Below are 27,855 nucleotides of genomic sequence, written 5' to 3'. Positions count from 1 at the left end.
CATCCTCAGAGGTTGTGAGGATGCTTGCCATAGATGCAGGCGAAACGTCAGGAGAGAATGCCTCTAGAACATGGCCATATGGCCCAAAAAAACCTACAACAACCCAGTGATTCCGGCCATGAAAGCCTTCGACAATAAATTAAATAATAATCATACTAAAACAACTACTTTCAAACTAAGGACCGCACAAGTAAAGAGGAAAGGACACTTTCAAACCAGAAAAAGAACCTCTGAGGATGCCTGCCATAGATGTGGGCGAAACGTCAGGAGAGAATGCTTCTGGAACATGGCTAGACAGCCCAGAAAACTCACAGCAACCCAGGCACGGAATATTTTCCAAACATGGGAAGATAATCAAGCCCATGTCTGACTGCAGAACCTTTGCTCTGTCAATATTATTTCTCTGGACAGGAAGCAAACGTTTCAAAACAAACATGCTGGGAGTTGCAGTCCATTTGCAACATGACTGCAGGAATTCTGGGCTCAATGTGGGAACCTTTAAAAGCTTTACCTGTTGAGTTCCCACCTGTCAGTACATCAAGGAGGGGAAGGGAGGGGCCAGGTGTTAATCCCATGCAGGTGGGTGAATAGAAAGGAGTATAAAGGTGAGCTTTGGGTGGGCTGGCCGTCTCCTTGAATGCCAGCCAGTGCAATGTGGGTCTTGCTGTTCTTCCTGGGGGGCTGCCTGCACCAGCGGGGTATTGCCCAGTTTTGGCCACTGCCATGGAAGGAGGGGCAAGCAGACACTGACCTTTGGGCATCCACCCCACGGCCGAGGGCCACTCCTCATGCTGTGAGGGTCACCTGTGAGCCTGACCGAGTGGTCGTTGCTGCCCACCGGGACCTCTTTGGGGTGGGCAGGCTGGTGGCCCCCGCTGACCTGGCCTTGGGGGTTGCCCGCTGCCACCCAACGGCCTTTGACTCTGTGGCCAACAAGGTGGTCTTTGAGGCCGGCCTCCACGAATGCGGTAGCACCGTCCAGGTATGCTTTAGCGGGCTTTCCCTAACCAAGGTGGGATTCGAACCCCTGATTCAAACCCTCCTAAAGAGAGTTTTTCTGAGGCTGAGAAAGTGTGACTTCACCCAAAATCACCTAAACCAAAATCACCTAAAGAGAGTTTTTCTGAGGCTGAGAGAGTGTGACTTCACCCAAAATCTCAACCTTTCTAATGCTGCGACCCCTTAATACATTTCCTCATGTTGTGGTGACCCCTGACCATCACATTATTTGCGTTGCTACTTCATAACTGTAATTTTGCCGCTGTTTTGAATCATAATGTAAATATCTGATATGCACAATATATTTTCATTCACTGGACCAAATTTGGCACAAATATTCAATATGCCCAAATTTGAATACTGGTGGGGTTGGGATGGGAGGGTTGATTTTGTCATTTGGGAGTTGTAGTTGCTGGGATTTATAGTTCACCTACAATCAAAGAGCATTCTCAACTCCAAAGATGAAACTGAACCAAAATTGGCACACAGGACTCCCATGAACAACAGAAAACACTGGAAGGGTTTGGTGGGCATTGATCTTGAGTTTGGGAGTTGTAGTTCACCTGCATCCCAGGACCAACAGAAAATACTGGAAGGATTTGGTGGGCATTGACCTTGAGTTTGGGAGTTGTAGTTCACCTGCATCCCAGGACCAACAGAAAATACTGGAAGGATTTGGTGGGCATTGACCTTGAGTTTGGGAGTTGTAGTTCACCTGCATCCCAGGACCAACAGAAAATACTGGAAGGATTTGGTGGGCATTGGCCTTGAGTTTGGGAGTTGTAGTTCACCTGCATCCCAGGACCAACAGAAAATACTGGAAGGGTTTGGTGGGCATTGACCTTGAGTTTGGGAGTTGTAGTTCACCTGCATCCCAGGACCAACAGAAAATACTGGAAGGGTTTGGTGGGTATTGACCTTGAGTTTGGGAGTTGTAGTTCACCTGCATCCCAGGACCAACAGAAAATACTGGAATGATTTGGTGGGCTTTGACCTTGAGTTTTGGAGTTGTAGTTCTCCTACATACAGAGATCACTGTGGACTCAAACCATGATGGCTCTAGACCAAAGTTGGCATGAATCCTCAGTATGCCCAAATGTGAACACTGGTGGAGTTTGGGGAAAATAGACCTTGACATTTGGGAGTTGTAGTTGCTGGGAGTTATAGTTCATCAACAATCAAAGAGCATTCTCAATTCCAGTGATGAAATTGGCACACAGAACTCCCAGGACCAACAGAAAATACTGGAAGGATTTGGTGGGCATTGACCTTGAGTTTGGACGTTGTAGTTCACCTGCATCCAGAGAACACTATGGACTCAAACAATGATGGCTCTAGACCAAAGTTGGCACGAAGATTCAATATGCCCCAATGTGAACACTGGTGGAGTTTGGGGAAAATAGACCTTGACATTTGGGAGTTGTAGTTGCTGGGATTTATAGTTCACCTACAATCAAAGTGTATTCTCAACTCTAATGATGAAATTAAACCAAACCTGTCACACAGAACTCCCAGGACCAACAGAAAACACTGGAAGGGTTTGGTGGGCATTGACCTGGAGTTTGGGAGTTGTAGTTCATCTCCATCTAGAGAGCACTGTGGACTCAAACAATGACTGATCTGGAACAAACTTGGCACAAATGCTCAATATGTCCAATAGTGAACACTGGTGGAGTTTGGGGAAAATAGACCTTGACAAGTGGGAGTTGTAGTTGCTGGGATTTACAGTTCACCTACAATCAAAAAGCATTCTGAACTCCACCAAGAGTGGAATTGAACAGATCTTGGCACACAGAACTCCCAGGACCAACAGAAAACACTGGAAGGATTTGGTGGGTATTGACCTTGAGTTTGGGAGTTCTAGTTCACCTATATCCAAAGAGAACTGTGGACTCAAACACTCATAAATCTGGACCAAACTTGACACAAATTCTCAGAATTCTCAAATGTGAACACGTGTGGAGTTTGAGGAAAACACACCTTGACTTTTGGGAGTTATAGTTGCTGGTATTTATAGCTCACCTACAAACAAAGAGCATTCTGAACTCCACCAAGGATGGAATTGAACCAGAGTTGGCACACAGAACTCCCATGACGAACAGAAAACACTGGAAGGGTTTGGTGGGTATTGACCTTGAGTTTTGGAGTTGTAGTTCACCTCCATCTAGAGAGAACTGTGGACTCAAACAATGATGGATCTGGACCAAACTTGGTACGAATGCTCAATATGCCCAAATGTGAATACTAGTGGAGTTTGGGGAAAATAGCACTTGACATTTGGGAGTTGTAGTTGCTGGGATTTATAGTTCACCTACAATCACAGAGCATTCTGAACCCCACCAACGACAGAATTGGGGCAAATTTCCCATGATCAACAGAAAATACTGTGTTTCTGATGGTCTTTGAAGACCCTACTGACACGCCCTTGCGCCCCCCCCCCAGGGGTCCCGACCCCCAGGTTGAGAAACGCTGATCTAAATCCACTTCTTTCCTTTCCAGATGACTCCAGACTTGCTGATCTACCGGACCAGCCTCTTCTATACTCCGTCTCTGGCCCACAACCCCATCATCATCAGGACCAACGCGGCCGAGATCCCCATTGAGTGTCGCTACCCCAGGTAGTCATCCTGAGATGCGTGTTGCTAGACACGGAACCATAGTATTGGATGGGGTCCTCAAAGGCCATCTAGTCCAACCTCCTGCTTGATTTAGGATCTCTGTGTATAATAAAAGGCAAGGATGAAGAAGTGAGCATGTAAAGGTACTGGTGTTTAAAGAGCTGGAAGGGACCTCCAAAGGTCATCTAGTGCAACCTCCTGCTTGGTGCTGGTGGATAGCCAATCCAGGTAGAACAAGGATTGATAGAAGAAGAGAAGTCAACATGCAAGGGTAAGAGTCCTAATGTTCAAAGAGCTGGAAGTGAGCCCCAAAGATCATCTAGTCCAACCCCTATGCCAGAGCAGGTATCCCTTTAGAGAACAATGTTACTTACTTGGGCGATCCCTCGTAGTCCGAGGATGATGGTCCTCCAAGGGTAGTGTCCTGGAGGTGGGTCTGTAGGTGACCGTGGAGCCCTATTCTTGACCTGCATCTTCTCCCGCAGTGAGGGCATTGGTTTCCAGGTGGAAGGCGGTCCCAGTCAGGGTTGGCTTGACACGCCTTCCTCTTGGCACGTTTCTCTTTCACCCTCCATTCGTGCCTCTTCAAATTCTGCAGCACTGCTGGTCACAGCTGACCTCCAGATGGAGCTCGCCAGGGCTTCCCAGTTCTCAGTGTCTATGCCAGAGTATTTAAGGTTGGCTTTGAGCCCAATTTTCAATCTCTTTTCTTGCCCATCAACATTCTGTTTTCCATTGTTGAGTTCGGAGTAGAGCAACTGCTTTGGGAGATGGTGGTCAGGCATCCGGACAACGTGGCTGGTCCAGCAGAGTTGATGACAGAGGACCATCGCTTCAGTGCTGGTGGTCTTTGCTTCTTCCAGCACGCTGGCATTTGTCTGCTTGTCTTCCCAAGAGATTTGCAGGATTTTCCAGAAGCAGCACTGATGGAATCATTCCAGGAGTTGCATGTGACATCTGTAGACAGTCCACGTTTTGCAGGCATATAGCAGGGTTGGAAGGCCAATAGCTTTATAGACAAGCACCTTGGTCTTCCTAGGGATGTCCAGGTCCTCAAACACTTTCTGCTTCATTTGGAAGAATGCTGCACTCGCAGAGCTCAGGCGATGATGTATTTCAGTGTCAGTGTTGACATCTGTAGACAGTCCACATTTCGCAGGCATATAGCAGGGTTGGAAGGACAATAGCTTTATAGACAAGCACCTTGGTCTCCCTACAGATGTCCCGGTCCTCAAACACTCTCTGCTTCATTCGGAAAAATGCTGCACTCGCAGAGCTCAGGCAGTGTTGTATTCCAGTATCAATGTTGACTTTTGTGGAGAGGTGGCTGCCAAGGGAGTGGAAATGGTCCACATTTTCTAATGTTACACATTCAGCTGTATCTCTGGCATTGGAGAGAGATTGGCTGGTGACTGCTGGAAGAGCACTTTGGTTTTCCCGATGTTCAATGACAGGCTGAGCTTCTTGTATGCTTTTGCAAAGGTGTTGAGAGTGGCTTGTAGGTCTTCTTCTGAATGCGCAGAGGACAATGTAGTTGGTAATTGATTAATATCCGGGTTCTTGGGTGCTTCCTTTGCAGGAAGGGCAACCTCACCAGCCGAGCCATCAGGCCCACCTGGGCTCCATTCCGGTCTACCATATCGGCCGAAGCAAGGTTGAGATTTTCATTACGGCTGATGAAAGGTAAAGAAAAGATTTGGTCCTCTCTATGGGTGCATCTGCACTGCCGAATTAAGGCAGTTTGGCACCGCTTTAACTGCCGTTGCTCAGTGCAATCTATATATATAAATCTGTTAGGTTGGTTCAACCGGACAGCAAAACTCCACAACCCCCCAACGAAACTTAACCAAAATTCCCATGCCCATAACACAACCCACAAGGTACAAACATATCTACTCAAAATGAAAAACAACACAACAACACACTCACAAAACGGCAAAACAACAAAACTCACAAACCCCCCAACGAAACTTAACCAAAATTCCCATGCCCATAACACAACCCACAAGGTACAAACATATCTACTCAAAATGAAAAACAACACAACAACACACTCACAAAATGGCAAAACAACTGAGCATGCGCATTGGTGCATGCACAACAGCCTTCCAGCCAATGTACCCTCTGCAGAAGCCATGCCCACTCCAAGCCCCACCACACCGCTTCCCGCACACACACCCCCCTGCCGCACGCACACACACAACCCCACACTCCATCACTCCCCCGCCACTGCACACACACACGCAACCCCACGCTCCATCACTCCCCCCGCTGCCGCACACACACAACCCCACGCTCCATCACTCCCCCCGCCGCCGCACACACACACGCAACCCCAGGCTCCATCATTCCCCCCGCCGCCGCACACACACACGCAACCCCACTCCCCCCACCGCCGCACACACACACGCAACCCCAGGCTCCATCATTCCCCCCGCCGCCGCACACACACACACAACCCCACGCGACATCACTCCTCCACCGCCACACACACACACACGCAACCCCACGCTACATCACTCCCTCTGCTGCCGCACACACGCAACCCCACTCCCCCCGCCGCTGCACACACACACGCAACCCCATGCTCCATCACTCCCCCCGTCGCCGCGCACACACACGCAACCCCACGCTCCATCACTCCCTCGCCGCCGCACACACACATGCAACCCCAGGCTCCATCATTCCCCCCGCCGCTGCACACACATAATAGTCCAGATATCTACCTCAACTTTGATAAGTTTTACTATAGGCCACAGCAACGCGTGGCAGGGCACAGCTAGTGGAATCCTAAAATTGTGGGAAGCCTCATGGCATTCCTCTGTTGTCAAACTTTTAAAGCGTCCTGTTTTCCTCCATTGTCCTTCCCCCTTGGCCCTCAGCATATGTCAATTGCTGCAAAATACAGAAGTATTATAATTTAACATTGGCTACTGAAAAATTATATTGTAAAGTGTTTTCTTTCTTAACTCAGACGACTGGAGTGCGGAGAGGACCTCGACTCATTTCCAGCTTGGAGAGACTCTGCGGCTTCAGGCTGATGTCCGCTCCGAAAACCACTTTCCCCTGAGGCTTTTTGTGGACAGCTGTGTGGCCGGATCGAGTCCCGAAGCCACTTCAGCGGCTCGATATGCTGTTGTTGACTCTCATGGGTAAGGCTGCTTTGTGGCAAGGAGACTTGGATTATGTCCTCCCTCCTGGCAGAGATTGGGTCAGACTGGGTGACCTTTGAGGTCTCCTCCTGAAAGGGTCTTTGAGTGAAATTTGCAAATGCTAAGCAAGGGGCTTTGAATGAAATTAAGAGCAAAAGGGAAATATACCCTTTCTCTGTAGAAAAAGAGCAACACGGAAGAAAATGTTTTAAAGAAACAAGATGTGACATGTAGAGGTCATACAAAGTTCAAGCCTACATAGGAAGTAGTTGTGTTGTGGTTAAGCCAAAGGTTGTGGTTAAGCGCAGAGTCTGCAGGTACAAGAAGGTACTTTGGGATGTGTTCTTGGGAGACCAAGAACACATCCCAAAGGCTGTAATGACTTCCAATGCCTGGCCTAAGGAAACCCTATGAAACATATAGGGTCTCCAAAGGCCCGAATGCATCAAATCCTGCCTAAGCAGGGTCAGCCCCGGTTGACACTTGGATGGGAGACCAAGAACACTTCCCAGAGGCTGTAATGACTGTCAATACCTGGCCTAAGGAAATCCTATAAAATTTATGGGAGCTCCAAAGGGCTGAATGCATCAAATCCTGCCTGAGATGGAAGCTAAGCAGGGTCAGCCCTGGTTAACACTCGGATGGGAGACCAAGAACACATCTCAGAGGCTGTAATGACTTCCAATGCCTGGCCTAAGGAAACCCTATGAAATCTATGGGAGCTCCAAAGGCCCGAATGCATCAAATCCTGCCAGAGATGGAAGCTAAGCAGGGTCAGCCCTGGTTGACACCTGGATGAGACACCAAGAACACATCCCAGAGGCTGTAATGACTTCCATTGCCTGGCCTAAAGAAACCCTATGAAACATATGGGTTCTCCAAAGGCCCGGATGCATCAAATCCTGCCAGAGATGGAAGCTAAGCAGGGTCAGCCCTGGTTGATGCTTGGATGGGAAGCCGTCAACAAAGAGCTGAGGCTGCAAGTGATATTTCAAGAAGACCTTACAACACAGGGATCCATAGCATGGGGACATGGCAGTTAAAGTGGTGCTAAGATTGATTAATTCTGCTATGTAGACATCCTTGTTTTCCTAGTTGGGTATGAAGATTTTTGGGATGGTGATTTCTATATAATATCAGTTATATCCTATTTTTTCTTTATTTCTTGATCAAGAGGCACATAAAAAAATGTAAAATAATTTCCTTTTAGGTGCCTAGTAGACGGGAGGCAGGATTTGGTCTCCTCCACTTTCCTCTCCCCTCGACCCCAGGAAGAGTCTTTGCGGTTTACAGTGGATGCTTTCAGATTTTCCGGCGATCCTACCAATCTAGTAAGAATATTTTTCTCTAGCAAACTATTGAAGTGTGGTACTATTGGATTTTTTTAAAAATATATATCGTATTTACTCAAGTCCAATGCACCACTGAATCTGAAATAGAGGTTCCTGGAGGAGCTTCCTCTTTAGTTTTGACTCAGCGCTAAGGTGAGCATAATTTTACTTAGGCGATCCCTTGTTGTCCAAGGCTGATGGTCAAGTGATGTGTCTTGGCAGTGGCTACCTAGGTGACCATGGAGCCCTATTCTTGACCCACATCTTCTCCCGCAGTAAGGACATCGGTTTCCAGGTGGAAGTCAGTCCCAGTTGGAGTTGGCTTGATGCACCTTCTTCCTCTTGGCACATTTCTCTCTTTCACCCTCCATTTGTGCCTCTTAAATTCTGCAGCACTGCTGGTCACAGCTGACCTCCAGCTGGAGCGCTCAAGGGCCAGGGCTTCCGAGTTCTCAGTCTCTATGCCACAGTTTTTAAGGTTGGCTTTGAGCCCATCTTTCAATCTCTTTTCCTGTCCTCCAAAATTCCATTTTCCATTCTTGAGTTCAGGGTAGAGCTTTGGGAAACGTTGATTGGGCATTTGGACAACGTGGCCGGTCCAGCAAAGTTGATGGCAGAGGAGATTCGCTTCAGTGCTGGTGGTCTTGGCTTCTTCCAGCATACTGATATTTGTCCGCCTGTCTTCCCAAGAGATTTGCAGGATTTTCCGGAGGCAGCGCTGATGGAATTGTTCCAGGAGTTGCACACGACGTCTGTCAATAGTCCATGTTTCACAGGCGTAGAGCAGGGTTGGGAGAACAGTGGCTTTATAATCAAGCACCTTGATCTCCCTACGGATGTCCCGGTCCTCAAACACTCTCTGCTTCACTTGGAAGAATGCTGCACTCGCAGAGCTCAGGCGATGTTGTATTTCAGTGTCAATGTTGACGTCTGTAGACAGTCCATGTTTCGCAGTTGCATGGCAGGGTTGGGAGGACAATAGCTTTATAAACAAGCCTCTTGGTCTCCCTACGGATGTCCTGGTCCTCAAACACTCTCTGCTTCATTCGGAAAAATGCTGCACTCGCAGAGCTCAGGCGGTGTTGTATTTCAGTGTCAATGTTGACTTATGTGGAGACGTGGCTGCCAAGGGAGCGGAAATGGTCCACATTGTCTAATATTGTTTGTTTGGCTTTGGAGAGGGATTGGCCTTTTGCTGGAAGAGCACTTTGGTTTTCTCGATGTTCAATGACAGACCGAGCTTCTCGTATGCTTCTGCAAAGGTGTTTAGAGCGGCTTGTAGATCTTCTTCTGAATGCGCACAAACGATGTTGTCATCAGCATATTGGAGTTCTATAACAGATGTTGTTGTGACCTTGATTGCTGTATTACATGGATCTAATGCACACCTGAATTCCGGCCAGGTCATTTAGGCAAAAAAGGTGAGCATTAGATTCGAGTCGATAAGGTAACTTAACAATTCTTATTACTATTACTAGCTGTGCCCTGCCACGTGTTGCTGTGGCTTATAGTAAGAATTTTCAAAGTAGAGGTAGATATCTGGACTATTATGAAAGAGCCGTACCTACCTATTCCTTCCCCCCTTTTTCTTCCCCTTCTCCTCCTTTCTTCCTTCTCTACCTCTTTTTTCATTCCTTCTTTTGCTCTTTGGTTTCATCTTTCCTTCTCTCTTTCCTTCCTTCCCTTCCCCTTTACTTCTTCCTTTGCCTCCTTTCTTCCCTCCCTGTTTCCTTCCTTCTTTCACTTTCCTTTTCTCCTTCCTTCTTTATTTCTTTCCTGCCTTTCCTCCCCTTTTTCTTTCCTTTCTACTTTGTATTCTTCCTTCTGTACCTCTTTCTTTCCTTCTTTCTCTCCCTTCCTTCCCTCTTTCCTTCCCTCCTTCCTTCCTTCCCCCTTCCCCTCCTTTCTTTTATTCTCTACCTCTTTTTTCATTACTTCTTTTGCTCTTTGGTTTCATCTTTCCTTCTCTCTTTCCTTCCTTCCCTTCCCCTTTACTTCTTCCTTTGCCTCCTTTCTTCCCTCCCTGTTTCCTTCCTTCTTTCACTTTCCTTTTCTCCTTCCTTCCTTCTTTACTTCTTTCCTGCCTTTCCTCCCCTTTTTCTTTCCTTTCTACTTTGTATTCTTCCTTCTGTACCTCTTTCTTTCCTTCTTTCTCTCCCTTCCTTCCCTCTTTCCTTCCCTCCTTCCTTCCTTCCCCCTTCCCCTCCTTTCTTTTATTCTCTACCTCTTTTTTCATTACTTCTTTTGCTCTTTGGTTTCATCTTTCCTTCTCTCTTTCCTTCCTTCCCTTCCCCTTTACTTCTTCCTTTGCCTCCTTTCTTCCCTCCCTGTTTCCTTCCTTCTTTCACTTTCCTTTTCTCCTTCCTTCCTTCTTTACTTCTTTCCTGCCTTTCCTCCCCTTTTTCTTTCCTTTCTACTTTGTATTCTTCCTTCTGTACCTCTTTCTTTCCTTCTTTCTCTCCCTTCCTTCCCTCTTTCCTTCCCTCCTTCCTTCCTTCCCCCTTCCCCTCCTTTCTTTTATTCTCTACCTCTTTTTTCATTACTTCTTTTGCTCTTTGGTTTCATCTTTCCTTCTCTCTTTCCTTCCTTCCCTTCCCCTTTACTTCTTCCTTTGCCTCCTTTCTTCCCTCCCTGTTTCCTTCCTTCTTTCACTTTCCTTTTCTCCTTCCTTCCTTCTTTACTTCTTTCCTGCCTTTCCTCCCCTTTTTCTTTCCTTTCTACTTTGTATTCTTCCTTCTGTACCTCTTTCTTTCCTTCTTTCTCTCCCTTCCTTCCCTCTTTCCTTCCCTACTTCCTTCCTTCCCCCTTCCCCTCCTTTCTTTTATTCTCTACCTCTTTTTTCATTCCTTCTTTTGCTCTTTGGTTTCATCTTTCCTTCTCTCTTTCCTTCCTTCCCTTCCCCTTTCTCTACTTCTTCCTTTGCCTCCTTTCTTCCCTCCCTGTTTCCTTCCTTCTTTCACTTTCCTTTTCTCCTTCCTTCCTTCTTTACTTCTTTCCTGCCTTTCCTCCCCTTTTTCTTTCCTTTCTACTTTGTATTCTTCCTTCGGTACCTCTTTCTTTCCTTCTTTCTCTCCCTTCCTTCCCTCTTTCCTTCCCTCCTTCCTTCTTTCCCTCCCTCCTTCTCCCTTTCCTTCCTTCCCCCTTTCCCTCCTACATTCCTTCCTTCTTTCCCTTTCTCCTTTATTCTCTCCTTCCTTCCTGTCCTCTCGCAATACTATGGTAAAGTCCCTTCTAATTCTATTCTAGGAGTCTATTTAATATAGTAATATATTGAATTTAAAGGTATTTTTGTGGGGTTTTTTTCAGTGATGGTCACTCCTTGGATTGTGAGGAGTTTTGTTGCCAAATTTGGGGTCATTTGGCCCAGTAGTTTTTGTTTTTTTGTTTTTAAGGTACTTATAACGCACAGAGCATTTTTATATATATAGATTATTGAACTTCCAAAAAGTCACTAGGCAGTCATTCTAGTGGGAGGATGCTGGGTGTTGGAGTCCCGTAACACTTAACCCTTTCAGTTATAAAATGGTACCGAACTGCATCCATTCAACAGTGTAGATGCAACCCAAGGTCAATATTTGAGCTTTGAGCCTTTGTTCTCACCCAGATTGGGTCTTTCAACACTTTCTGCACACTCTTTGTTTCCCTCCTAGATTTACATCACATGCCGCTTGAAAGTCACTCCTGTTGAGCAGGCGCCGGACGAAGTAAACAAAGCATGCTCATTCAGTGCAGAAACCAACAGGTGAGTTGCAATCTATATAAATAAAAAATGTAATGTTCGTTTGTGGGATTAACAGAACTCAAAAACCACTGGGGGAATTGACACCAAATTTGGACACAAGACACCTAACAACCCAATGTATGTCCTTCACTCCTAAAAACACTGAAAAACACACCAGAAGAGACTTAAAAAGCCCCCCAAAAGCTAAATGACAAAAAGCTAAATGACAATACAGAAAAAAGGGAAGAAAGAGGGAGGGAAGGGGAGAAAAAAGAAAGAAAGAAAGAAAGAAAGAAAGAAAGAAGGAAAGGGAGAAGGAAGCATGGAAGCAAAGAGAGAAGGAAGGAAGGAAAGAGGTAGAGAAGGAAGAAAGGAGAGAAAGAGGGAAGGAAAGAAAAAGGGGGAGGAAGGAAAGTTAGAGAAGGAAGAAGAGAAGAAAGGAAAAAGGGAAAGAAGGAAAGAAAGAGGGAGCAAAGGAAGGGGGAAGATGTAGAGAAAGAGGGAGGGAAGGAAAGAAGGAAAAAGAAGGAAGAAAAGAGAAGAGAAAGAAAAAGGGGGAAGGAAGGAAGGAAAGTTTTAGTCGCCCTCCTCTGGACACATTCCAGCTTGTCAATATCTCTCTTGAATTGTGGTGCCCAGAATTGGACACAATATTCCATTTCAAAGCTCCCTGCTTGGGTGGTGATGGCACGATCATCAGCATAGACTAAGCTCTCTGTCCCGTCTGACAATAGCTGATCATTTGTATAAATGTTAAATACTGATGGAGGAAGCATGCTCCCCTGAGGCAGGCTGTAAGCGAGGTGCAGAAAGGGGAATGTGGGAGGATGAAATAGAAAGTAGGGCATTTAAAATCAAGCAGAGGGGGAAATGGGATGAAAAGGGATATATATTTTTTTGCAATTACTTCCAATCTGGAGTGTGGTTTGGGAGTCAAGTTTTATTAATTGCCTCCTGCCCGGAGATCTGTACTCACAGCATTCTTTAATGGGCACCAGCTGTTGTTTAAATACTCCAATCAGTAGCAGCTGCTCTGAGGTTACTCTCAACAGGTTTACAGGAAGAACAAGAAGTCCTCAGAGCCTTGGAAACGTTAATAAGATGTTTAGGGTAAAGGAAAACCTGTAGTTCTTAAAATTAATATGTTATAATATTATATCATATATATATCTATATATATGTATGTATGTATGTATGTAATGTTTGTTTGTGGGATTAACAGAACTCAAAAACCACTGGATGAATTGACACCAAATTTGGGCACAACACACTTAACAACCCAATGTATGTCCTTCACTCAAAAAAAATTAATTTTGTCATTTGGGAGTTGTAGTTGCTGGGATTTATAGTTCACCTACAATCAAAGAGCATTCTGAACCCCACTGACAATGGAATCGAACCAAACTTGGCACACAGTTCTCCCATGACCAACAGAAAATACTGGAAGGGTTTGGTGGGCAATGCCCTTTGGTTTTGGAGTTGTAGTTCACTTACATCCAGTGATCACTGTGGACTCAAGCAATGATGGATCTGGACCAAACTCTACACAAATACTCAATATGCTCAAATATGAACGCTAGTGGAGTTTTGGGGAAAATAGAATCTTGACATTTGGGAGTTGTAGTTGCTGGGATTTATAGTTCACCTACAATCACAGAGCATTCTGAACCCCACCAACGATAGAATTGGGCCAAACCTCCCACACAGAACCCCCATGTGGGCCACAGAAACGTGTGGCAGGGGATGGCTAGTGTGTGTGTGTGTGTGTGTGTGTGTGTGTATACACACACACACACACACACACACACACACACACTAGCCGTTTGTATAATATTATATATATATATATATATATATATATATATATATAATATTCGGCTACGAGTGATTGCCTATAGCAGGCACAGGCAAACTTCAGCCCTCCAGGTGTTTTGGACTTCAACTCCCAAAATTCCTCACAGTTGGTGGGAGTTGGAGTCCAAAATACCTGGAGGGCTGAAGTTTGCCCATGCCTGGCCTATATTATTATTATTATTATTATTATTATTATTATTATTATTATGGCTACTATTATTATTACTATTATTATTACTATTATTATTATTACTATTATTATTATTACTATTATTATTATTATTACTATTATTATTTGAAATACAACAAGATGAGTCCACAGCAAACAAGATCGCGTTGCTGGCTGTTGTATTGGATCACACGTCGGACACTCCCCAAGTGTGTAGGGCTGTGTGATGTATTGGCAAATAATGTGTGCAGATGCCAGTAAGGTGGCCTTTTGCAGCTGGCAATCTTGTCAGCGCCGATTGTGTTTAAGTGCAGGCCAAGGTCTTGAGGCACTGCACCCAGTGTGCCGATCACCACTGGGACCACCTTGACTGGCTTGTGCCTGAGTCTTTGCAATTCAGTCTTTAAATCCTCATATCATGTCAGCTATTATTATTATTATTATTATTAATTCCCTTAGCTCTGCCTTCCCACCATTGACAGGCTTGACATCCAACTTATTATTATTATTATTATTATTATTATTATTATTATTGAATTAATTATTTTGTTATCTGTTTCTCCTCAAAGCAGGATACTTAAAATACACAGATAACACAAAAACCATAAAATACATCTATCAAAAACCACAGAACAAATCATTCCCCCATGTTGGGGGATTCTGGGTGTTGTAGTCCAAGCATAAAACCCCCTAGCTCTATATAAAGTCTGTCTTGAAGGCAAAGGGACCTTCAGAGAAGTTAGAAACATCACATTTATAGAGAAAATTAAGGAAGCTTTAGGAGTACAATAAAGCCTCCAATTCCCATAAGTCCCCCAAATTTGGGGATTATGGGAGTTGCAGTCATAGAATCATAGAATCAAAGAGTTGGAAGAGACTTGCCAAGAAGCAGGAATATTGCATTCAAATCACCCCTGACAGATGGCCTTCTCTTCTTCCGGCTAAACATGCCCAGCTCCTTAAGCCGCTCCTCATAGGGCTTGTTCTCCAGACCCTTGATCATTTGAGTCGCCCTCCTCTGGACACATTCCAGCTTGTCAATATCTCTCTTCAATTGTGGTGCCCAGAACTGGACACAATATTCCAGGTGTGGTCCAAAACTGAACTGTCCTTGGTTCTGTGTAAGGACTATTGTGAAGGCAAGAGACCTCTGTAGAAGTTGTAAATAATGAACTTCTAAAGCAATGTTTTGTTGAATCATATGGAAAGGTATTCATACACCCAAAGGTCATCTAGTCTGGCCCAGTTCCATTGCTGATCCTAAAGTATCCTTAAGCAATTACCCCACCCATTATCTGTTCGTTGACCTCAATTGAAAGAAACCTCCACTTTCTAAGAGTGTCTATTTTGTGTCTAGGAGGAACTTTTTGGTGGCCGATACCATTAATGTTCAACCCAAACCTTCTACCTTATACTATGTACAATTTTTAGGAGGAGGAACTCCAAAGGCTCTCCAGGTATGTTTCCTGGATGGGGCAGGTGGGAACCCCTTTGTTCTAATGCCTTGTTTCTCTTTGCCACACTACAACTCCCAGCTGGGTCCCTGTGGAGGGCGCCCGGAGCATCTGCCGTTGTTGTGAGAGTCAGAGCTGTGGCCGTGCTTTGGAGCTTCCGTCCCATCGCTTGAACCCCAGGTTCGAAATGAGTTGGCAAAGAAGCCTGCCAGGTAACGCGAGTCCTTTCGGCTCTTCTTCTTCATGGCTTGTGGGTGCGTTGGAACACAGCCCCCATCATCCCCAGTCAGCATGGCTGCCTGGTGCCTAGGGAAGGTGGGAGCTGTAGTCCATCTATTTGGGAGGATACTGGTTTAGGAAAACCATCAATGGTCTCCTTCCCTGGAGGTTTTTAAGTAGAGGCTAGACGGCCATCTGTTAGGAGGGCTTGGATGGTGTCTTCCTGCCTGGTAGAAGGGAGTTGGCCTGGATAGTCCTTGGCAGGGAGTATCTCATTCCACTCTATTACTCTAGAATATACCTATGATAGATGTTTCTCAATTATATCATGTCTATGGCTGGGTGGCCATCTGTCAGGAGGGTTTGGATGGTGTCTTCCTGCCTGGTAGAAGAGGGTTGGACTGGATGGTCCTGGGGAGAGGGGGAGTGTCTCATTCCACTCTAGGACTCTAGAATATACCTATGATATATTTTTTCTCAGTCATATCATGTGTATAGCTGGGTGGCCATCTGTCAGGAGGGCTTGGATGGTGCCTTTCTTCTTGGTAGAAGGGGGTTGGACTGGATGGTCCATGGGGGGAGGGGAGGTCTCATTACACTCTAGGACTCTAGAATATCCCTATGATATATGTTTCTCAATCATATCATGTCTATGGCTGGGTGGCCATCTGTCAGGAGGGTTTGGATGGTGTCTTTCTTCCTGATAGAAAGGGGTTGGACTAGATGGTTCTTTGTGGGGGGGGGGGGGTCTTATTTCACTCTAGGATTCTAGAATATACCTATGATATATGTTTCTCAATCATATCATGTGTATAGCTGAGTGGCCATCTGTCAGGAGGGCTTGGATGGTGTGTTCCTGCCTGGTAGAAGGTAGTTGAACTGGATGGTCCTTGGGACAGGGGGGAGATCTCATCTCACTCTAGGATTCTAGGATATACGTATGATATATATATTTCTCAATCATATCATGTCTATGGCTGGGTGGCCATCTGTCAGGAGGGCTTGGATGGTGTTCTCCTGCCTGGTAGAAGGTGGCTTGACTGGATGGCCCTTGGGGGTCCCATCCAATTCTAGGATATACCTATCATATCTATATCAATATATATCTATATGTCGTATCACATCTATAGCTGGATGGCCATCAGTTGGGAGGGCTTGGATGGTGTTTTCCTGCCTGGTAGAAGGTGGCTTGACTGGATGGCCTTTGAGAGTCCCATCCCATTCTAGGATATACCTATCATTCATATATATGTGTGTGTGTGTGTGTGTGTGTGTTGTATCACATCTATAGCTGGATGGCCATCTATCGGGAGGGCTTGGATGGTGTCTTATTGCTTGGTAGAATGGAGTTGAGGTCTCACCCCACACTAGGATTTGGATATACCTATCATACATCTTTCTCAACCATATCATGTCTATAACTGGATGGCCATCTGTTGGGAGGGCTTGGATGGTGTTCTCCTGCCTGGTAGAAGGTGGCTTGACTGGATGGCCCTTGGGAGTCCCATCCCATTCTAGGATAGACCTATCATATATCTCTATATCTATACACACACACACACACACACCCGCAATGTCATATCACATCTATAGCTGGATGGTCATCTTATTGCTTGGTAGAATGGAATTGGGGTCTCACCCCACTCTAGGATTTGGATATACCTATCATACATCTTTCTCAACCATATCATTATTATTATTATTATTATTATTATTATTTATTATTATTATTATTATTTATTGCATTTATTGACCGCCCCTCTCAGCCCGAAGGCGACTCGGGGCGGTGAATGTCTATAACTGGATGGCCATCTGTTGGGAGGGCTTGGATGGTGCCTTCCTGCCTGGTAGAAAAGGGTTGGTTTGGATGGCCCTTGGACTGATTCTATGACTGAGGGTTGCTTCATAGACGTGAGATCCTAAAGGGTCATCTAGGGTCATGCAAGGTCTGTATTGGGGAGGCATCCTTGAGAGGTGTCCACCCAACCACCCCAAAACCTTACCTGCCCTCCTCTTTCCTGCATGGCCCACCTGGATCCCCAAGACTCACTCACCTGCCCCTTGTTTCCTTTGTTGCCCAGTGGGGACGGACACTAGCCACGCTCGACTGGTCCTGGGCCCAATCCTGGTCTCTGATGCCCACGAGAAGGTCCTTTCAGAAGAGGAAGAGGAGGAAGAAGGCGACAACGAGGTGGTCCTGGAAGGTAAATGGGGTGAACGTGAGCGGCGTGGGTGGTCTTCACAAGCTTCCCAAGAACCGTGACACTCTCTCGGCTTCCTGGAACCGCTGGTCCAGAAAGAGAAAGGGAGTTTCACTTCCCCAATTTGGAAGAGGAAAGCCACATTAAGGGCCACTTCCCGCACGTTGCCCCTTCCACTGAAAAGGCTTCTTTTGCTTTCCAAGCATTTTGCAAAAAAAATTGCTCGTTCAGCTAAAAAAAGTTTCCATTTGAGTTATGAAAACAATCACAGCAACATATGAGAGTTTGAACTTGCAGCATCAGAACCTAGGGTGCATCTACACTGTAGATTTAGTGGCGTTTCATACTACTTTCGCTGCCACGGCTCAGTGCTATGGGATCCCAGGAGTTTGTAGTTTAGCCATCCACCAGCGGTCTTTGGCAAGGAAGGCAAAAAAGACCTTGTGAAACTACAACTCTCGCAAAATATCTTGTCAAACTACAACTCCCACAAAATAATAATAATAATAATAATAATAATAATAATAAGGTTCTTGTAGGTTTTTGGGGCTATAGGGCCATGTTCTAGAGGCGTTTCTCCTGACGTTTTGCTTGCATCTATGGCAAGCATCCTCACCTCACTACCTCTGAGGATGCTTGCCATAGATGCAGGCGAAACATCAGGAGAAATGCCTCTAGAACATGGCCCTATAGCCCCAAAAAACCTACAAGAACCTAGTGATTCCAGCCATGAAAGCCTTCGACAATAATAATAATTTATTTGTACCCCGCTACCATCTCCCAAAGGACTCGGTGCGGCTTACATGAGGCCGAGCCCACAACACAGCAATAACAGAAGCAAAAACAACAGTAATACAAGCAGTAAATAAAACTCATAACAGAAAATAAGCAATAAACATTAACAAAAAGACATTGTGAAACTTCAACTCCTACAAAGGACTTTGTAAAATTACAACTCCCACAAAGGACCTTGTGAAACTACAACTCCCACAAAAAGACTTTGTGAAACTACAACTCCCACAAAAAACTCTTGTGAAACTACAACTCCCACAAAAAACTCTTGTGAAACTACAACTCCCACAAAGGACCTTGCGAAACTACAACTCCCACAAAGGACCTTGCGAAACTACAACTTCCCCAAAAACCCCTTGTGAAACTACAACTCCTACAAAGGACTTTGTAAAACTACAACTCTCACAAAGGGCCTTGTGAAACTACAACTCCCACAAGAAAGAGCTTTTGAAACTACAACTCCCGCAAAAACTGTTGTGAAACTACAACTCTCATAAAGGAACTTGTGAAACTACAACTCTCACAAAGGACCTTGTAAAACTACAACTCCCACAAGAAAGAGCTTGTGAAACTACAACTCCCGCAAAAACTGTTGTGAAACTACAACTCTCGCAAAGGAACTTGTGAAACTACAACTCCTGCAAAAAAAGTCCTTGTGGAATGACAACTCCCACAAAAATGCTTTTTACAGGGTTTTTATAATGTGTGTTTAATTGTTTTTAATTTGGTTTTAATTTTATGTTCAATGTGGCATCCAATCGGGCCAGGGTAAGACACCATGAGTCGCCTTCGGGCTGAGAAAGGCGGCATAGAAAATGCAGTAAGTAAATAAATAAATAAATAAGTCGTTGTGAAACTACAACTCCCGCAAAAACACACTTGTGAAACTATAACTCCTGCAAAAACACTCGTGAAACTACAACCCCTGCAAAAAAAAGTGTGAAACTACAACTCCCGCAAAAAAACACTTGTGAAACTACAACTCTTGCAAAAAACACTAGTGAAACTACAACTCCCTCAAAAAACCTTGTGAAAGTACAACTCCCCTAATTCCATAGCACGTATCCATGGCAGTTCAACCTGCATTAATTCTCCTGTCTAGATGCACCCCAGGATTTCCTTCTGACCTGTTTTGCTCTTCTTGCAACCACAGAGGAATTCCTGCCGGTGATCGAAACCAAGACGGAGGGAACCGGAACTCGGATCCCTTTCAAAGAGCAGAAAGGAACCACCAATACTTCAGAAGAGGAGGTTAAGCCAGGACTGCCTCTGGAAGGTGGGTTTGCTGGTCAACTTCTGTTTAAATCCAAATTCAGAATAAAAATAGAGCAGAACAGCAGCCACCGGCATCCTTTGGGTCAGCAGGGCTGTCATGAATGACAAGCTGGAATGTGTCCAGAGGAGAGCGACTAAAATGATCAAGGGTCTGGAGAACAAGCCCTATGAGGAGCAGCTTAAGGAGCTGGGCGTTTTTAGCCTGAAGAAGAGAAGGCTGAGAGGAGATATGATAGCCATGTATAAATATGTGAGAGGAAGTCATAGGGAGGAGGGAGCAAGCTTGTTTTCTGCTTCCTTGGAGACTAGGACGCGGAACAATGGCTTCAAACTACAAGAGAGGAGATTCCATCTGAACACGAGGAAGAACTTCCTGACTGAGTGCCGTTCAGCAGTGGAACTCTCTGCCCCGGAGTGTGGTGGAGGCTCCTTCTTTGGAAGCTTTTAAACAGAGGCTGGATGGCCATCTGTCAGGGGTGATTTGAATGCAATATTCCTGCTTCTTGGCAGAATGGGGTTGGACTGGATGGCCCATGAGGTCTCTTCCAACTCTTGGAGTCTATGATTCTATGATTCAATAACTTTAAAGCATAGGTTCTTTTTATTGCAATTTCCAGTGTGAGAGGGTCTATCAGGTTACAGAAAAACATTTAGACATACAGATTCTATGCAACTACATTGGATTTACAACAACTTACAGTTACAATGGACTAACAGACAGACAAAGGGGAATTACATTTTCACTCAACATTCACACACATGTACATGCATTCATCCTCATGCACCCAAAAATTACTAGATCCTTTTCTCCCTCCTTGGAGAACACCTGTTAGGCCAGACACTGCTTTCCTGCAGCCCTTCCAACGCATAGTTCCAAAACTTCCATAACTTCAAAATGCCCAAACTTCTTTCCCTAAGCACAATGCTAAGAACCAGATCTGTGTTTTCCATACAGCAGAATCTGACTCCCTGCACAATATCTAAGACTCCAAAATGGAACTTCTTTCTCTTTCCTTGAGAAAGATTCATAGAATCATAGAATCAAAGAGTTGGAAGAGACCTCCTGGGCCATCCAGTCCAACCCCATTCTGCCAAGAAGCAGGAATATTGCATTCAATCACCCCTGACAGATGGCCATCCAGCCTCTGTTTAAAAGCTTCCAAAGAAGGAGCCTCCACCACACTCCGGGGCAGAGAGTTCCACTGCTGAACGGCTCTCACAGTCAGGAAGTTCTTCCTCATGTTCAGATGGAATCTCCTCTCTTGTCGTTTGAAGCCATTGTTCCATTGTGTCCTAGTCTCCAAGGAAGCAGAAAACAAGCTTTCTCCCTCCTCCCTGTGGCTTCCTCTCACATATTTATACATGGCTATCATATCCCCTCTCAGCCTTCTCTTCTTCAGACTAAACATGCCCAGTTCCTTAAGCCGCTCCTCATAGGGCTTGTTCTCCAGACCCTTGATCATTTTAGTTGCCCTCCTCTGGACACATTCCACCTTGTCAATATCTCTCTTGAATTGTGGTGCCCAGAATTGGACACAATATTCCAGGTGTGGTCTAACCAAAGCAGAATAGAGGGGTAGCATGACTTCCCTGGATCTAGACACTATGCTCCTCTTGATGCAGGCCAAAATCCCATTGGCTTCTTTTGCCGCCACATCACATTGTTGGCTCATGTTTAACTTGTTGTCCACGAGGACTCCAAGATCTTTTTCACATGTACTGCTCTCAAGCCAGGCGTCCCCCATTCTGTCTCTTTGCATTTCATTTTTTCTGCCAAAGTGGAGTATCTTGCATTTGTCACTGTTGAACTTCATTTTGTAAGTTTCGGCCCTTCATCTCTCTAATATGTCAAGATCTTTTTGAATCCTTCTCCTGTCCTCTGGAGTCTTGGCTCTCCCTCCCAATTTGGTGTCGTCTGCAAACTTGATGATCCTGCCTTCTAACCCTTCATCTAAGTCATTAATAAAGATCCTGATCAGGACCGGGCCCAGGACGGAACCCTGCGGATGGCACTCCGCTCGTCACTTCTTTCCAGGATGAAGAGGAAGTCTTGGGGAGAATCACCCTCTGGGTTCGTCCATTTAACCAATTCCAGATCCACCTCACCGTAGTTTTGCCTAGCCCACATTGGACTAGTTTCCTTGCCAGAAGGTCATGGGGGACCTTGTCAAAGAAGGCCTTCCTGAAATCCAGGTACGCCACATCCACGGCATTCCCCGCTCTGCTCTGCTCCATGGGAAGAAGCCCCAAAGTGTCCAGACTGCTCCCGTGCAAATCTGCCACTCTCCATAGGTACACTATCTCTCTCCTTCCCATGGAGCAGAGCAGAGCGGGTGGAACAGACTCCTCAGGTCTGCCACACTTTCAGCATTATTAGACAGAGTCTTTTATAGGAATATTCTGCTAATGTAGCCCCAAGGTGGAAAATTAATGATAGACGTCTTCCATCCTGGCTCCATCTCAGTTTCCTGGCCAGATGTTGACTCTTCTTGATTGGTGTTGACAAACACAAGGCTTGTGTTGACGTCCTTCTTAACATAAGGAATGTTGCAAACATTTCCTTAACTTGAAAGAACCATTGTCATGTTAGAGACCCTAAATCGGATCTTGGTGTTCGAGTCCAGGTCACGAGAGCACGTTAAGGAAGAGAGTCCAGTCCCAGGATGAGATCAAAGGCAAAGTTTCTTTATTTTCATCATGGCCATGAAGAAAAAATCAGGCAGTCTGTGTTACTTGCACGCAGGTACCAATACTTGTAAAAGACTGTTCTGCCCCTCCTTGATTTCTGCATATCTTTATACCCTCGAGTAAACAAAGCAAATGGAAAGTACCTTTGATGGTTGACTTTTTATTCTTTTCCAACACCCCCTCTCTCCAACTTGTTGATTATCAGCATTTTCTTGAACCTTTGTTTGTCAAAACTGCAATTTGTTCTTTCCTGCAACTTTGTGCTTCACCGCAAATCTATTTCCTATGTAAGCTGAGTAATCTTGCTAGCATGCACTTTAAATGTAACTTCTGAGAGGGAGGTGCAAAACTTCATGTCTTTTTAGAACACTCTCCTCCTTCTGACAAATTGCTCTTCCACTAAAGGAAGGGGTACATTTCTCTTTTGTTTCGTTGCTAAAAGCTTTAAAAAGGTAAAGGTAGTCCCCTGGCATTAAGTCAAGTCATGTCTGACTCTGGGGTGTGGTGCTCATCTCCATTTCTAAGCCGAAGAGCCAGCGTTGTCCATAGACACCTCCAAGGTCATGTGGCCGGCATGACTGCATGGAGCGCCGTTACCTTCCCGCTGGAGCGGTACCTATTGATCTACTCACATTTGCATGTTTTCGAACTGCTAGGTTGGCAGAAGCTAGGGCTGACAGCTGAAGCTCACGCCGCTCCCCGGAATCGAACCTGCGACCTTTCGATCAACAAGCTCAGCAGCTCAGTGCTTGAACCCACTGCGCCACCGGGGGCTCCGCTAAAAGCTTTAGCTATTGCTAATTTCACTCAAAGCCCCTTTCAGTCACAGTTCTTATCAGCGTTTACTTTTCAGTTCTCATTAGCAACTTTTAATTACAGTCCAGCAAGCAGGTAGTTTAGTCATTGCAGGCCTTAATATTTTACTGGTGCTTCCAAAATTATTAACGCCATCCATTCATCCTTCCATTCATTCCCACACTGATCAAATCTGCAATGATATTTTCGTGACAGGGCTGCAAATCCACTCCATGTTTTATGCCTTTTGCCCAAATAGTTTCAGCACCATTAGAGCTATCCAAAACCTGGAGTGCATCTACAACAGGCATCTACACTGTTGAATTAATGCATGTTTCCAAGTGTGAGGGTAGAGGAAGCAGAAACTAGATCTCTCAGGCTCATCCAATGTCTATTCTTAACCCTTTGCAGCTTATGTCCGGGGAGGTCCCATCATCCACAGTGGCGAAGATGGTTCTGGATTTGGGGAGCAAATCAAAGCAGTTGTGACAGGTATTAAAGCATAGAATTGGGGGACATTTCCTCATTTGGGAAGAGAGCAATGGATGGATGGCCTCAAGGTGGCCCTTATGGACCAAACAATCCTTTTCCTTTCCACAGAGGAGAGCACAGCCTTGGAATTCAAGGCCGAGGTTGTCTCCTGGCCTCTCGAAGATGGTCTTTCCTCCAGTACTTTGGGCAACGTCCCTTCAGAAGGGGTCAACCTGGCAGCAAAAGGTGAGATCCCCATATAAAATATTACCTCCTCCCCTACCTTGAATGTTGTGTTTGCCATGGGATGTCTGTCTGGGTGGTCATCTGTTGGGAGGACTTTGATTGTGTCTTCTTGCCTGGCAGAATGGGGATGGACTTTGGGGTCCTTCCCAACTCTATGACATCTTCCAGGATGCCTCTGTTTTGTAGAATGAATGCATGCCATAGTCCAATACTCAAACCATTAAATCACATTGAGAATTATAAATAGTCTTCCTTAAATTGGCAATGGAGAGCTAGCAATGGCTTGAGTGTTGGGCTGCAACTCTGGAGCCCTGAGTTGGCCATAGAAACCCATTGGGTGACACACTCTCTCAGCCTCAGGAAGCTCTACGATGATAAGGAGGAAGAAGGTGTCTTTTGAAGTTCAAAGGCAGGGTTTGTGAAAGCTTTCCAACAAAGAACAGGAAACTGCTGCCTGGGAGTTTGGAGGAGCCGCCTTCTCTTTAAGCAGAAGCTGGATGGCCATCTGTCAGGAGGACTTTGATAGTGTCTTCCTGCTTGGCAGAAGGAGGTTGGACTGGATGGCCCTTGTGTGCCCCTTCCAGCTGTAGGATCTTAACTTTGAATGTGTTTTAATGGTTTTAAGTGGGAAATCTTTAAGCAGAAGCTGTATGGCCATCTGTCAGGAGGACTTTGAATGTGTCGTCCTGCCTGGCAGAAGGAGGTTGGACTGGATGGCCCTTCCAGCTGTAGGACTTTAACATTGAATGTGTTTTAATGGTTTTAAGTGGGGGATTTTTAAAATACTGTTTACATTTAATCCTGTTTTAATGTTTACCTATTTATATATTTTAAATTGTATGCTGGTGCTTTTTGTGTTAAGCTGCTTTGAGTCTCCTTCGGAAGAGATAAGAGCGGGGTATAAATATATGATGATGATGATGATGATGATGATGATGATGATTAATAGAATCCTAATAATAGAATAATAATAATAATCTGGATGGCCATCTCTCAGGAGGGCTGGGATTGTGTCCTTGTGGTTCTCGTCTATAGCGGCTGTTAGGAATTGTTGGAGTCCTAAACACCAGGAGGGCTGAAGTTTGACCATGCCTGAACTATAGGATTCTAATAATAATAATAATAATAATAATAATAATGACAAATCTGCATAGCCATCTGTCAGGAGGGCTTGGATTGTCTTCCCCATCTGGCAGAATGAGGTCAGACCGAATAGAATCCTAGAGCTGGGAAAGGTACACAAAGGCCATCCAGTCCAATCGCCTTCTGCCAGGGAGGAAGACACAATCCTAGCCCTCCTGACAGATGACAATCAATACTAATAATAATAATAATAATTCCAGCTCTAAGATTCTGTTATTACTATTGATGGCAATCTGTCAGGAAGGCTAGGATTGTGTCTTCCTCCCTGGCAGAAGGGCATTGGACTGGATGGCCTTCATGAGTCTCTTCCAGTTCTAGGATTCTATTATTATTATTATTATTATTATTATTATTATTATTATTATTGATGGCCGTCTGTCAGAAGGGCTAGGATTGTGTCTTCCTCCCTGGCAGAAGGGGATTGGACTGGATGACCTTTGTGTTCCTTTCCCAGTTCTAGGATTCTAATAATAATAATCATCATCATCAACAACAACAACATGGCCATCTGTCAGGAGGACTAGGATTGTGTCTTCTCTGCCTGGCAGAACGAGGTCAGACTGAATGGCTTTCGTGTGTCTTTTCCATCTCTAGGATTCTATTATTATGAATGGCCATCTGCCAGGAGGGCTTTGATTGTGTCTTCTTATGTGGCAGAACAGTGTTAGACTGGATGGCCCTCATATGTCTTCCAGCTCTAGGATTCTATTATTATTATTATTATTATTATTATTATTATTATTAAGGTGGATAGGAGCCCCCGGTGGGTTAAACCCCTGTGCCAGCCGGACTGAAGACCGACAGGTTGCAGGTTCGAATCCAGGGAGAGGCGGATGAGCTCCCTCTAACAGCTCCAGCTCCTCATGCGGGGACATGAGAGAAGCCTCCCACAAGGATGATAAGACATCAAATCATCTGGGCGTCCCCTGGGCAACGTCTTTGCAGACGGCCAATTCTCTCACACCAGAAGTGACTTGCAGATTCTCAAGTCTCTCCTGACACGACAAAAAAAATTAAGGTGGATGGTCATCTGTCAGGAGGGCTTTGATTGTGTCTTCTTGCCTGGCAGAAGGGCGTTGGACTGGATGGCCCTCGTGTGTCTCTTCCAGCCCTAGGATTCTACCTATTATTATTATTATTATTGATGGCCAGCTGTCAAGATTTTATTTATTTCATGCATTTCTACCCCACACTTTTCCCCCCAAAGAGGGCTAGGATTGTGTCTTCTTATCTAGCAGAAGGGCATTGGACTAGATGGCCTTCATGTCTCTTCCAGCTCTAGGATTATATTATTAGTGTTATTATTATTAAGCTGGATGGTCATCTGTCAGAGGGCTTTGATTGTGTCTTCTTGTCTGGCAGAAGGGCGTTGGACTGATAGCCCTCATTTCTCTTCCAGCTCTAGGACTATATAATAATAATAATAATAATAATAATAATAATAATAATCATTATTATTATTATTATTATTATTATTATTAAACTGGATTGTAATCTGTCAGGAGAGCTTTGATTGTGTCTTCCTCCCTGGGTTGGGCTGGATGGCTCTCGTGTGCCTCTTCCAGCTCTAGGATTGTAATAATAATAATAATAATAATAATCATCATCATCATCATCATCATCATCACACAGTCCTAGACACTTGGGAAGAGTCTGACGCGTGATTCAATACAATAGCCAGCGGAGTGATCTTGTCTGCTGTGTACCAATCTTGTTGTGTTTCAAATAATACTACTACTAATAATAATCTGGATGGCCATCAGTCAGGAGGACTTGGATTGTGTCTTCCTGCCTGGCAGAAGGGGTTGGACTAGATGGTCCTTGGGGTCTCTTCCAACTCTTTGGTTCTGTGATTCCAACTCTTCAGCTCCTCGCCAAACTACATATCCCAGGACAGCAGACCAGCAACCATTGTGTATTTTCCATGCTTTCCCTAGGACTGAAGCAGCCGCCCGGCGGAGTGATGCTGCTGAGCGTGTCCATCCTGTTGGCCGGAGCTGGGGTCACCCTCCTCATCTTGGGGGCCTTTGTCTTCTCCCGAAGGAGCCGCTGCCATTCGAACTCAACACTCCATCCTTCTGCCCTCGACACAGGCCTCTGACCTATTCGTATCCTCTGTGCAGACAGCGAGTAAAGCAAAACAATAAGGCTTTGAAACCTCCTTTGTCTTTGGTTTCATAATCTTCTCCTTCCAGAGTTTGGGGAATATAATTGGCCTAAGATCCCATTGACATTGGAAGCTAAGCAGGGCCAGGGCTTCCTTACTTAGGCGATCCCTCGTAGCCCGAGGATGATGGTCCTCCAAGTTTGGTGTCCTGGCGGTGGGTCCGTAGGTGACTGTGGAGCCCTATTCTTGACCTGCATGTTCTCCCGCAGTGAGGACATTGGTTTCCAGGCGTAAGGCGGTCCCAGTCAGGGTTGGCTTGATGCACGTTCCTCTTGGCACGTTTTTCTCTTTCGCCCTCCATTTGTGCCTCTTCAAATTCTATAGAGTAGGGGCAAAAAAAACCAAAATATGTCCCAAAAAGCAAGAGCCCTCTTTCCAACGGGCATTAACAAACTGACAGCAATGATGCGGCACCATCGGGGAGCCAGCAGGGCTCTGTGTTGTGTTTTTGGAGGCAAAAATTGTTATTCCAAGGGTGTAGGGATTAGCGGAGCAAAAGCAAGATAGCCATTCGCCTTAGAATTTGCCCAGGAGAAGAATGGCACTGATTTTGAAGCGAT

At 45.3% G+C, this 27,855-nt stretch overlaps 2 protein-coding genes across 2 annotated transcripts in view; one reads left to right on the top strand and one right to left on the bottom strand.

Moving 5' to 3' along the window:
- LOC132777557 (asialoglycoprotein receptor 1-like) overlaps positions 1-17,658 on the bottom strand; it is a 29,692-nt gene extending 12,034 nt beyond the window's left edge. The window contains exon 1 of the mRNA XM_060779910.2: positions 17,572-17,658. The gene's annotated coding sequence lies outside the window, so the exon portion shown is untranslated. The remainder of the gene's footprint in view (positions 1-17,571) is intronic.
- On the top strand, positions 505-27,246 carry LOC132777558 (zona pellucida sperm-binding protein 3-like). The gene is made up of 12 exons (XM_067469675.1): positions 505-982; positions 3,499-3,617; positions 5,197-5,300; positions 6,592-6,769; positions 7,980-8,100; positions 11,751-11,842; positions 15,380-15,510; positions 17,599-17,721; positions 19,664-19,786; positions 23,680-23,760; positions 23,869-23,985; positions 27,066-27,246. Exons 1-12 carry the CDS (start codon positions 638-640, stop codon positions 27,227-27,229), a joined length of 1,698 nt encoding a protein of 565 aa, XP_067325776.1. The 5' UTR covers positions 505-637; the 3' UTR covers positions 27,230-27,246.
- Positions 27,247-27,855: the final 609 nt, after the last annotated feature.

This window comes from Anolis sagrei, chromosome 6 (assembly GCF_037176765.1).
Source record: "Anolis sagrei isolate rAnoSag1 chromosome 6, rAnoSag1.mat, whole genome shotgun sequence".
NCBI lineage: Eukaryota > Metazoa > Chordata > Lepidosauria > Squamata > Dactyloidae > Anolis > Anolis sagrei.
This window is presented reverse-complemented; position numbering and strand designations above follow the sequence as displayed.